The sequence below is a fragment of the Nesoenas mayeri genome, assembly GCF_963082525.1.
Source record: "Nesoenas mayeri genome assembly, chromosome: 1".
NCBI lineage: Eukaryota > Metazoa > Chordata > Aves > Columbiformes > Columbidae > Nesoenas > Nesoenas mayeri.
The window spans coordinates 65,902,815-65,915,897 of NC_137541.1; the positions used below are offsets into that span (position 1 = coordinate 65,902,815).

The 13,083-nt window shown below is 46.7% G+C and overlaps 1 protein-coding gene across 1 annotated transcript in view; it reads left to right on the plus strand.

The window, feature by feature from the left end:
- Positions 1-5,683: 5,683 nt before the first annotated feature.
- LOC308050644 (sodium- and chloride-dependent betaine transporter-like) overlaps positions 5,684-13,083 on the plus strand; it is a gene marked incomplete at both ends in the record, with an annotated part of 30,846 nt that continues 23,446 nt past the window's right edge. The window contains 4 exons of the mRNA XM_080360801.1: positions 5,684-5,876; positions 9,520-9,654; positions 10,745-10,885; positions 12,475-12,562. Coding sequence (XP_080216927.1) covers positions 5,684-5,876; positions 9,520-9,654; positions 10,745-10,885; positions 12,475-12,562 — 557 coding nt within the window. The remainder of the gene's footprint in view (positions 5,877-9,519; positions 9,655-10,744; positions 10,886-12,474; positions 12,563-13,083) is intronic.

Here is a 13,083-nt window from a genome sequence, read left to right on the forward strand (position 1 = left end):
GCTTTCTGAGTCCTCCCTCCCTCCCTATCTTAAATTGCAGTTTACATCCTTGGTTGCTGTTTGTTTCAAAATGAAACCAAGAAATATAAATGCAGTGCAGCTGTCTGCAGCCTCACCTCTGATTCTGCCCCCTGCAAAGCAGGCAGCACCTATGAGTGTCCAAAAGTGCTTTAAATGGTGCTTCCTCTCACTAGCAGTATTGTATCCTTTAATGACATCCATGTTTGCTCTCTTTCACTTTTTGCTCTTGAGATTGTCCTTCTCTCATTTGCCTTAAGATGAAACAAGAGAAGAGATAAAACAGAGGATGTTGACTGCCCAGCAGTAGGACCTGTTGTGTGATGGCAGTCAGGAACAGGCAATAAGTTTGTGGGAGGAAAAGCTTTAGGAGAATCTCTAACAGCTTCTTCCTCTGGTGCCAAAACCCCAGGCGGCTTCTTTCTTGTCTCTTTGTTGTTCCTTGTCTCACCTGAGCAGCACTGAATAAGCCTTTTTTGCCCTGGTAGGGGCTGAGGATACCACCATGTTTTGCTTTCAAAGGACACTTCAGCTCTCCTATTTTTCTGATTCCTGCCTCCCTCCTTTAGTAACAGTTTGTACCCAAATGAAGCAAATAATGCTGGTCTCCTGTATCTCTGCATCATGCATTTGGCACATTGGACCCAACTGGTGAGTGTTCACAGCACTTCAGAGGTGTCCTGGGCTTATCCTTGCCTTTTGTGGCCATACCTGCCTTTTGTGGCCATCCTTGAAGCATCTCATGGTGGTAGGTGTGGGACAAACACAGCCCCAAATTTGTGACTGAGAGGAGGCTGTGCTACCTCATTCAAATATTGAAGGAAAGAACTTGTTGGTGTGGTCTGTGTTTATTGCTGCCTGTATGTTCCCTGTTCTCTTTTCAGTGCCTGGGGGAATTCAGGTGTATTCTGATTTTTCTCACCAATAAATCTTGTGGGGAAAAATGTGGCTGCTTTCATGCAGCGAGCCCAGTACCAAGCTAAAGATTTCGTACAGAGCTGCCTGTTGGATCTGGCACAGATCCGTGGGATCTATTCTCCATGGGAAGATGACAGGCTGGGAGTAATGTCTGCAAAGGGTACTTCAGCCCTTGAAAAATGCATCTCCTCAAAGCCCCTGAGGGCTGGAAATACAGCAGAGAACCTCTGAAAGAGACTGGCAAGGTCTCAGGGAGCTGAGGAGGGAAGGTGGTGTTGGTGGTGCCTGAGTGAGTCCAGGAGAAGGGGCAGAGTGTGGACTGTGTCAGGTGGCATCTTAGCAGTGGGAAGAACTTTACAGCGGAGATAAAAGAAGTGGCTGAGAATGAAGGAGTCAGAGGATTTTTCTCCACACTTCAGTGAGGGAACAGCAGAAAAGGTGCAGGCAGGCAACGAGGGGCAAAGTCTTCTCTCCAAGCTCATGGATTAAGGAGAGCGGCATCCAAAGGGAGAAGAAATAGTTTCTGCCTGTCGGGGAGGATGTAACACAGCGGGTGGCTGTGGCTGCTGTGGGAGAGCCAAATTGTTCCTAGCTGGAAACAAGAAGGTATTTGAGTCCCCATCTGGCCTGAGAATGTATAGGGCAGGGGCACAGTAGGATTAGATGTTCAGGAAAAGAGCCAGGAGTTGTGTGAATAGGCTTTCTCATAGAAACAGCAGGCAAAGCAGAGAGGGAAGGAGCAGGGACGTGTAATGCCGTGTATCACTTTGTCTGGGAAGGGAGAAGCTGAAGCTCGTATCATGAAGGGCCAAAACTTCGAGAACTGGTTTAATATACCAGCTCTTCCCAGCTGAAAAGGTTTGATTCCATAACCAGGGTGTGTTCCCCCTTTCAAAAACAGGAAAATGAGGCACCAAGCACTGCATCTCCCCTGCTGGTCTGTGTTTGTCCCAGCCCTGTTCCCCACTGCAGTGTCCCAGCTTCTGTCCTTCATGTTGGCCTGTCAGAGAGTCAGAGAACAGCTGCAGAGTCAAAGCCCTGATCCAGGTACCCCTGAGGTGGATTTGGTGGGAGGGCTGAGTCTGTAGGCTGGTGCTGAGGGTGATCCATCCTTGGGGTCAGGTGAGAGGACCTGACTCCAGGATTGTGGCATTACCCTGGCCCCATGTAAAACAGGTCTGACACAAAACCAGGTGAAACACAAATGTTAGCAGGAATAGGTTGGTGCTTGGATAAACCTTGCATTAAGAGACTAAAAGCAAAGAATTAGCTAAGTCCTCTCCTGTCACCTTCTTGTGTCATCCTCAATAAGCCCAGACTTAACTATCATTGTACTTGATAATGTGCCCTGGACTGCAGCAAATTGGAACGTGCCAAGGACTGTGGCAGATCAAACACGTTTCATTAAGTGTGTGTTATTTTTTTCTCTTGCATTTGACAGTGTGCGGAGCTCTGCTCCTCTCAGAGATGAGGGGGCTGTGCTGCAGCATCTGAATGAACTGATTAGCCAGCTGGCAGGCCTTGCCGCAGGCAGGCAGCGGGGAAAGGGGCTTGCCTGGACTTTGGAAACTGAGAAAAGACTGGCGGGAGGACCTGATGTTTCCACCTCCCGATCCAATCCAGTGGCCAAATTAAGTGAAGGGGGCGAAGTTTGGACTGGGAGGACCTCTGTGCTGATGAGCTGTTGGTGAGCTGCAGAGCTGCCAGCTCTGCACCAGCCAGCACTTAGGATGCCTGCTGTGATTTCTAGGTTGCACCAGAGGTTTTTCTGAGCCTGTTAGAAGACTGATTCACACTCAAGTGTAGATTGACAGGTGCTGTAGTACTCAGTGGGTTTGAGGCAACACAAGGCATACGAGTAAATAGGTGCTTTCTGGCTTATGGACCACAAAGGGCAAGGGCTGAGGAAAAATGGGAGGTTGTTTCCTCAGTGCCCTGGTGCATCTGCATTTGACACTGAAACTGCTTGTGCCCACAGCAGTACTGCCCATGTGTAAGGGCTTATTGGAAATAAATCTAAAAAACCCTCTCAGATTTAATAGGGGACCAGAATCTTTCTCCGATGTTTTTGAAGAGGCAGCTATATAGCCTGGAGAATGGTTTTTGCTGACCCCTGACTGCTCTCCTCTGTGGTTTATGCTTCCCTGGTCTTGCTGCAGTCCCTGTTACTAGAGGCAGTGTTAATGCTTTGCACGGGATTCAGCCATTCTGCATTCAGAGTCAGTGGAAATCCACTGCTGATTTCAAAGAGAATAGAATGAGCCCTTCAGTGCAAAGGCAGATGGGGGAACAAAGTGTGTTGTTGCTTTGGGAATTTAGAGAGTAATTGGTGTATTACACTGGGAGATCTGGTCTCCTTTCTTCACTTGAATGACAGAGGGAGGAAACATGCCTTGTGCCAAAAACTGCTCACTTTGCTATGAACATTCAGTAAAGTTGTTTTTTCATATTCAGTCATCTTTCTTTGCCTTGGGGCCTGATATATCCAGAAGGTTAGCATTTAGGAAATAATTTCATTTGCACTGGGCAACTGACAGAATCAAATGAGACACAATGGTAACGATGATATCTTGTATAGAGTAAGTGCAAGCATGGCAAACCAGTTCCTGCTCCTGCTTCTCCCTTATCTCATTGAAAACCACATCAAAACAGGTGCCATGGTGTTTCTAGGCTACTGGTCCAGTTTGATGGTAGAACCATGTTTCCTCTTATTCCCAGTAAGCTCAGATTCCCTGGTAGTCCCTGCTCCCCATGAGAAGTCTTGTACTCTGACGCTAGCCCAGAGGGACATGACTGGAGAGGGACTAGGCAGAAGGAGGGGGGGAATGGTTTGACATCCTGCTCCTGGTGCACCATCCTGATGCAAAAAGTTGATGGATAGATTTGGTGGTCCTATCAGGTAGAGGGCATCAAGAGTGGTGAGGTCTTGCTCATTCTGTTGACTGGGAGAGATCACCGGACTGAACCACCTCCAGAGCCATCCTTGGACTTTGGCTGGGAGACAGCAAGCTGATGTGGTCCAGAGCAGCTCCAGGGGCAGAGGAAGAGTTAAGTAGTGTGGATGATGCAAACTGCTGTCCCTTTTGCTCCCTGGAGATGGAGATGTCCCCTCAGGAGGCACAGGGGGAATGATAGAAACCTCTCAAACCACCAGCAAACCAAATCTGTAAATTAATGTGAAGGGACAAAGCCCTGATTTAGCACATGCAGCTGGTCAGAATGGAAGCCTTTTGCAGAGAAGCTGCTGCTTTGGACAGGCTTGTTTCCAGTGTAGTTTATTAATCCCACCATAGGAATGTGTATCCCTTGCTGATACCAATCACTTCTTCAAAGGCCAACTTCTGCTCAGTAATGCCACCAGTGAGATGTAGCTACAGTTAGGACTTCTCCAGCACAGTTCATCAGCCACTCTGCTCGTGTTAGGTCTGTGCTTTCTGGCTGGACTCATGTGTGTACCTACCTCAGCTAACTCATTGGAGTAATCTTTTGAGGATAATGTTTTTTAGCTAAGCCAAAGGGAGGTTTCTCACTTCACGCTTTACTTTATTTTCATAATCAAATGCCTGTAAACAATACAAGAATGTTGTCAACAAGATGATTCAGTCTGGTCTGTATGAATTTTGGCTAGATTCAAGTTTACTAGCCAATTAAAGGACTCTGTGTATGATAGAAAATTGTATCTTGTAACAAGAAGCCACTGACTTTGCTTAATTAAGATGATGCTAAACATAATTCAGGATGTAGTATAGACCAGAGAATGTCTTCCTCGTACCACCCTACAGGCTCAGCCACATTTAATGTGCCTCCTCCAACAGTGACTTCGCTCTGTGTTTCCATGGCTGGGCTTTTTCCACCTAACATTTTCACTGCGATAAGAGAGCTTGTCTAATCTCAGTAGTCTCTTGCCCAGACTTGAAACACCTCACAAGTATGAAGTCCTTTTGCTCATCTGAAGGGCTTCGTTTCCTTGCTCTGTATTCTTTGCAAGGTTGGGCATGAAGGTGGAGGTTTGGTACTCGTGCCTGTTTGCTATTTAAGGGATCCAAGGCCAAATCAGCACGTGTGCACTTTCCTTGGGTAGCAGATTGTATGGTAGTGTAACATGGTGTCCAGGGGGTCCCAGACAGCACTCCTGGCAATGCCTTGAAGTGAGATGGTCGGCCGTCTGTTCTTGTTCAGACTATTAGTCCATAACATTTCTATCCTGCTCTCTGAAACCACTCCAGAAGGAGACAGTTGCTGTATAAAGCACACAGGGAAGGAAAACTCCTCCTGCTCCCATGTCTTGCTCGAGCTCCTTGTCTCTTCCTCTGCACTGCTGTTTCTGAAGTCCTGGCCATATTTCCAGAAACAAAGGAGATGCAGAGCATCTAGGCAGTGTGCAGAGGGGCAGATGAAGATACACCAAAGCTGGTGGTCTGTGAAGGATGAAGTGGACTGTGGTGTGGGAAAGGTGAATTCAGGGGTGAGTTAAGTGAAGTGGTGATGCAGGTGGGCCCATCTCACCTGACCAATGACCTACCTCTGTCCCTTCAGCACAGCCTTTCTGCCCCACAGACATGACTTGGGGAAAATGCTTCGTGCTGATGCTAAATAAGTAATTTCCCAGGGAAAGAGGGGAACCTCATGGTGATACTAGGACTACATCTCTTGTGGTGACTGTGTTTCTCCCCACTCTTCCCACCAGCATGTCCCACAGCAAATCCCGATGTCCCATTGCTCTCTTTCTCCTCTGTTCCACAGAGCCATGACAAGAGCTGCGGCTAAGGAAGGAGAGTCCAATGGGGCCATGGCAGCTCCCAAAGAGATAAAAGAGGACGAGATGGAAGAGAGAGGCCAGTGGAGCAGCAAAATGGAGTTTTTGCTCTCTGTGGCTGGGGAGATTATCGGTCTGGGTAACGTGTGGAGGTTCCCATACCTCTGCTACAAGAACGGTGGTGGTAAGTTCACAGCATGCATAAGTTGTCCTGCGTCTGTAGGCATGAAAGATACACACATTCCTGGATCCATTTCTCCTACACCTCAGGTGCTCCCACATATACTCCCTTATTTTCTCCTCCAGCAATTCAGCCCCTGACTTCCCAAAACTAGGAAGAATAGCAGTGTGGTGCGAATCTGCCTCCCCAGTGGGTACTGTTTCTCAAAGCAGCTCTCCCAAGTTTGGCTGCTGAATTGAACTTTAGTAGCTCTTTAAGGCTCTTGGGTGTCTAGAGACGTGTTCTTCCAAAACCATCAGAAAGCTGTGAGTGGCCAGAAAGCCACCAGCATCTTCCTTCTACATAATTCCCTTTTCCCACCCTCTGTGTGACCCTCTCTACCTCTCTCAGGTGCTTGTTACAGAGAAGGAAAGGTTTTGATGGTGTTGGTATCCAAGGCCTGGTACCTGTAGAAGGACATTGCTACCTCTTCCCCAGTAATGCTTCTCCCAGTAGCCAACCCATTGCTAGAGAAATCCGTCCCCAGAACGAGTCTGTTGCCCTTGCCTTTGTTTCTTGTGTGACTCTGCTTCTTCCAATAACACTGCAATAAGATCATTACATGGTTAAAAGATAAACTTTCTCATAACAATAAAATTAAACTGGGAAAGAGGAAAGGAATAATTGACTGTCACTAACTTTTCTTGGTGAATCAAAATCTAACTTTATAAAAGAAAAGGAGGAATAATAAATTACATGTCAAATACAGCATAACTTCTCTCTTGTTCTATAGAGATAATTGAAGGAATGTTTTGGGACTTGCATGTTTCCCCCCATCTTAAACATCCTTTTTCTGCAGGCCATGCCATGAAAGCCTTTCTTACCCAACGTGCTGTGGGCTTTCACCAATGGGTCAATGATTCAGCTGCAGTTCAACCCAGGACTACCAAATTCATGTCCCCTGTGCTGTTACTGGAATTTATCCAAATCAAACAGGAGTCACTACAATGTCTCCTCTGAACCAAATGGGTGTTGAATAAGAGAACGGTTAAAGAAAATGGAATTGAGTTTTTCTTGAACCTGGGATGGCTTTTAGCAGATCTTCCAGTCTCCTTCTCTGTGGTTTTGATGGTAGGCACTGAAGGCACAAAAAGCAAGTCGGACCCACAAGGGTTAGTGAACACTAGTGGTGCATCTGACTGAACAGCTCATTCTGCAGTGATGCTTTGAGAGACAAGTCATGAGTTTTGCATGGAAAATTCCTTCCTGAGCTCAGATGATATCTTTGCATCATTTATGCCTGTGGTATCCGGTTCAGTAATCCTTGCAATTTGTATGCTAATTAGTTTAAGTGAAAAGGCTACTTTTGTTCTTTTTATGTATTGATTGAATAGCTTTTTTGCTTTTTTTTTTTTTTTTTTTTTTTTTTTTTTTTTTTTTTAATTAGACTATTCTGGAATATCTAAGGCTGTGATTCAGAGTCCAACAAGGCTAGGCTTGGGAAAGATTAGGATGGCAGAGTTCTTCCCTCACAACTCGCACACTGCCTTTGCAGGAAGTAGGAAGTATGCTACTACTATAGAAGGCACATTTCTCTCTCTAGTGATCTATGGAACCAGAGGGCCAATAAACTAGTATGGGACAAGGCACTGTCTTTCCCATGACATTCAGATGTATTCACACTATCGGAAAAGTCTTCTAAATTGGAAAAAAAAAGACTTTTTCCACCTATAAATGCCATGTCCAGTTCCCCACAACCCAATCTGGAGACTTCTATCCTGTCACCTTTCTCCACCTTTGGATGTACTGAGATGGTTATAAAGCTGTAAAGATAGATGCCATAAGAACTACTGTGTTAACTTGCTGTAAAGCAACCAAGTGTAAATTTACCTATGGTTGCACTTCCAAATTTGATCTAATTGCTCAGCATCCTGAACCTGTTCTTGGTTTGCTTCTGGAAGTCTTTCTCAGGGCTGAGTCTCCTCCAGTGGAGCAGTAAACTGGAAAGGAGATCACAACTGGAGTTTCAGCTTGTAACTGCTCTGGGAAAGTTAAGAGAGGCAAGACAATAGAGGGGTAAGAAAACCCTCATTACTCAGAGACCAAAATGGATCAACCTCTGAGATAAAGAATATCAGAGGAGAGGGTCTGGGACCTCCTGAAAAGCTCATCCGTGTACAGGATAATAAAGCTGTCTTGCAGGTTGGACATACAGATAGATGTCTTGCAAATCTGAAAGCAGCAGCTGCCTCTAGTTTAGGACATTCAGTTCCCATCCCTTACTCTGCAAACCTGGACCTATGCTGTGAACCAGCCTTCTGCCCTCTGGCCCCAGGTTCCCCGCAGCTACAGCACAGCTGTGTTTAGGGGAAATTTGGATCTTGGTTGTTATTGTAAAATTGTTGGCTTGAAAAGAAGGGGAAGTGTTCCCAGCTGCTAGTTGTCCTGGGAAGGAATTTCATTGCAAATGCCTGTGCTGGTAGGGGAGGAGAGGTCCTGGGGGACAAGGTCCAGCTCAGCTGAGAAAGAGGCCCTCATCTTGGTTGCAAGCAGCTGAGATGCTCTCCAGGCACTGGCAATGGGAGGTGCTCATGGCCAGAGCACTATATGGAATGACAGGACCTCGACAGTTTTTCCAGAGGGGAAGGCAGTCCCCTTGGGCTCTTTGGAGAGGAGTAGAAGTGTGAAAACCTACAGTAATGATGGAGAGAAAGACTGTGGGGCGATAGAAGGGAGGTCAGCAGTGAAGCAGAGGTCTCAGGAGCAGTTTTGAGCAGAATAACAAAAATATTTGGTGTATTGGTTTGGCAGCAGAACTGAAAAGAAGGGGGAAAAAGCTGAACAGGGTGTAATCACTGGTTTGTTTGTTTGTCTTTCCCAATGCATTGTTTTTGTTGGTCAGTGTTTATGGGAAAAAAAACCTGCTTTCTCTCCCCTTCCTCTTCCATTTCATCAAGGGTTAATCTGAGAGCTATTTCAGGCTGATTTCTCTTAAGATATTTCTCTATATTTTAATAAAAAATTGAATTTGAAGAGAGAAGTTAAACTTTTTCATTTTGAAAATGCGGGAAAGATACTCTTGCTCTTCCCCTAGTTCCATTCTTTTTGTGCAAATTGCTTTTCAAATTTGACATGAAATACATCTCAAGAAAATTTATATCCTGGCAAATTTGTTACTTACTGAGAAATGCCACCAGCCTCCAGGTTTGTATCCTCTGGGCAAGTGGGAGTTTTGCTGTGACTCCTGAGATAGGCAGAACAAATGTGGTTATGTGAAACAAGGACTCCTTTTGCTTTGCCTGACTCCTGCTGAAAGCTCGAATGAGGTCAGGAGAGTGAAGCAGGGAGAACTTCTCCAGTGCTGTCTCTTTTTTTTTCACCTCACCCTGCTACTCCTTACCTCTAGGTTTTGGCCAAGATCAAGCTCAGAAGTAGTGCAGTAGCACAAGACAGACCACACTTTTATTTTTTTAGACAAAATGATGGCATTGGAGACCTTGGTTTTGGTTTTTTTTTTTTTTTTTTCAGCAGAGGTTGCACAATTAATTCAGAGAAATATTTGTATTTATTTAGCCAAGTCCAGTTGTGGCCTCAGGTACCTGGCAAGAGCTGATAGGGACAAGGTTTTAAAGAAGTTCCTGAGGCAGCATCTTGCCCTTCTGTGCAGGAGCCTTCCTCATCCCTTATCTCATCTTCCTCTTCACCTGTGGGATCCCCCTGTTCTTCCTGGAGACAGCACTGGGGCAGTACACCAGCCAAGGAGGCGTCACTGCCTGGAGGAAGATCTGTCCCATCTTTGAAGGTGAGTCAAGTTACGGGGAATCGCTGGCAGTGCTTTCTGACAGTCAGTGACTCATTTTTTGGAAATGTTATTCTGTTTTGTTTTGTTTTCTTTTCTTTCTCCTTTATTGTCCCTCCCTTCTACTTTCTCCCAGCCTCGCTATCTCTCCTGGTGACTGCTGTGTGTGCAGAGGCAGTGTCCTGACCCCCTGTAGGTGACTGGGGGCATGTGGTGCTGGCTGGGGGCTGTGCAGGTCCAGCAAAGCCATGATCTCTGCTTTGAGATGCTCAGAGCCCAGGAGAGAGGAGAAGCAGGATGGCCAGCAAGCAGCAGGAAGAGGAGGATGGAAGTGTCGCTGCACTAATCTCTGCATGTAGCCCAGGACAAATACTGAAGGGAGAAGAGGATGGGAAAGACTGACTGGCTTGTGATGCTTTCCCTGCCCGTCGCTGTGCCCAGGGCTGCTGTGGGAGTGTTTGCAGGCTGGTGTCCTGCAAACTGGGGGAACCACACTGCATGGACTGGTCTGACAGCCTGGACATGGGCTGGGGCAGTGGTTAAGGCACAGCTATAAGAACCTGGACTACTGGAGCCCTGGGGAACAATGTTCAATGGCATTAATAGGTTAATGAGTCTAATGTCCGCCATTCTCCTGTGCAGAGGAGAGCTTATTATCCCTGTGTTGCAGACAGGGAAACCTGTGCTCAGGCAGATTAAAGGCCTGGTTAGTTTGCTCAAGCACAGGCATGCTATTTGAAACTTCCTGGGGAGCCCAGAACCTCCTGTGTTGGAGACCCCTGCTCTCTAGCATGGGCCCTGGAGGAGGACAGCAGTGGCATTTCTTTCTAGGCCAGAGCTGGCTTTTCTGCAGGAGAGGAAGGTTTTCTCTCTCTTTTCCACCACATGCCTGTCTAGAGATACCAACAATGTTTCCTGTCTGCATGCACAGTCACAAAATCCTTTCTCTTTCCTTGAGGTAAGTCTTGCCCTATTCTCCACTGAGACCTGTGGTTGGTGTTACCATGGCATGGTCTTTGTCTCTGAGGTTAAGCCCAACATGTTGGGAGTTGGTTGACATTCCCATTCTCACTTCCTTTGCTTTCCTTCACAGGAATTGGATATGCCTCACAAGTTATTGAGGGCTATCTGAATATCTACTACATCATCATCTTGTCCTGGGCGCTCTTTTACCTGTTCAGTTCCTTCACTGCAGTGTTACCATGGGCCAGCTGCAATAACCCTTGGAACTCAGGTACACCTTCCCTTGGTTGGCTCCTAACTCCTTCCCAATTGCCAGAAATTATTTGGGTTTTGTAGGAAATATTTTTTATTCAGATAAAAAGCTCTCATGAGCTGCAGAGTGGCTAGGGACTCCTGCAAAGACAACTGTCTTTATTCACCATGGGCAAATACCAGGAAGGGTGAGCGGTATGGCCTAGCAGCAGGGGACAGTAAAACTGTTTCCACATAGAGATGTTTTGGGTGTTGAGGTTTCACCGAAAAATCTGCATTTTCTGGCAAGTGGGAATGGTAGGTGGGTTGAAAGAGTTTTCAAGACAATCTGGAGGCCTCCTTATGTGGCAGGAGCTTTTACTTAGCTCTAGTACAACAAATTATCTTGTAGTTCCCATACTCTACCTTGGTCCTTAGGAGTTACTGAGACAGTTGCTGCCACATACTGAACAGTTTCCTTTGCCCACTCAGCTTTTGGCTAAATCAGGCCAAGCCTGCAATGGAGGATTTGCCAGTACATGTCTCCCAGTGTAGGAACCAGTAACACAAAACTCTAAAGGCACAGTTTTTCTGGTTTAATTGTATTCATACAAACCATTACACTGGCCAGGGGTCTCATCTCATGCCTGCAATTCACATAACTGTGCCCAGCAGAGAAGACCTGGCTTTGGTTTCATTCAAGGCACTTGGTCTTTGCCTGGGAAGATGGGGTAGATGTGAAATAATCCTCATGGATCTAATGTCCTTGACAGGCCTTTTTTACCATGTTGAACAGGTTGTTTTGCTTTCATTGGAAAGCCAGGCTGCAAAGACCTCTGGCAGCAGCTCACTCCCCTCCCTTTTTCTCTTGGGACAGATGATTCATTTCTATGATATGCTAAAATTCTCCACCCTATAGGCCATTCACTCACAGCTTCCTCTGCCCCTTCACCCCAGCAGAGGTAACCAGGCTTTTAAAGAATGGATCTGATCCCTTCAGCTCCCCCAGCATGGGTTTGTTTGTGAGGCAAGTCACATAGGTTCATTCTCTGAACAGGCAGAAGTTTCCCAGCCAAAGCTGGGATTCTCATTTTTCCACTGGATTGTCTTTTGCTTGCCAAATGCAAGATGAGGTGTGTTTCTTGGATGCACAGCATCTCCTCTGTTTTTAGCAATTTCATGCTATATGACAGGGTCAGGGACGGCGGAGTGGAACATGGAGGCACCTATGGCATGTGTGAACATATGTGTACATGTATGGACAGGGATGGTGTGTAGTGTGGGAGGAGAATGGGATTTTCTACCCTGACTACTCATAGTGGCTGTCCCTCAAGAATCCATATTTTGCAGCCATCTGGTTTCCATTTGGCAGGGAATTGCTCTCTCCCTCCACTCTCCCCCTCCCAAAGCCCTCTGGCTACTGCTGGATTGGGATATGTAGCTAGGGAGACCCAGAGTCTAATAAGATACTTAATGAGATGCAAGAGTTTAATGAGATGCGCTGTAGCAGGGGGTGAAGGGTCTGTGTGCTGCCAGAGTGAGGTTTAGGGTAGAGAGGGGAAGGAGCATCCCTCATGGAGAGGCCTTGGAGAATTTCTCTGTCTCATAAGCTTCCTTTTCTTTTGGTAGATCTCTGTGTGGACATTCTGAATAGCTCCATCTTGGACAACAGGACCATGCCTGCGAACTCCACTTCCCCAATGCTTGAGTTTTGGGAGTATGTGACCGCTTTCCCTCTGTTCAGGCTCCTCTCTTATCCAAAGGCTGCAGCTGTAGGAGTATCCAGGCAGAGGGCTATGCATTCCTGTAGGACCAAGTGAGGTGCCACGTCAGACCCGAACATGGGGAGCACAATGCACCAAGCTGCTGAAGAGATGGGCATAGAGCCCAGGGGCATGAGGACTAGGTATACCCCAGAGGCTGCTGGCAGGGTGCCTGTCAAGGGGTGCTGGGCACAGGCATGTTCCCTTTCTGTCACTGAGGTTCCTGGGTGAGTGTGGCCACAGAAAGAGTCATCAAAAGAAGATGAGGACTTGCTGCAAGCAAGGGGTACTTGTGTTGGGTGTTGCAGGCTACTGTTGGCAGGCAAGCATGGGAGGTCAAGGCAGATTGAGCAGTCCTCTACAGTGAAACAGAAAGGGCAAAACTTTCTTTTCCCTTCTTCTGACTATGTCTTGCTTGGTGCTTAAGGCAAGCGGTTCATCAGGCTGCTCAGGCTCATCCCTGGAGAACAGGGTT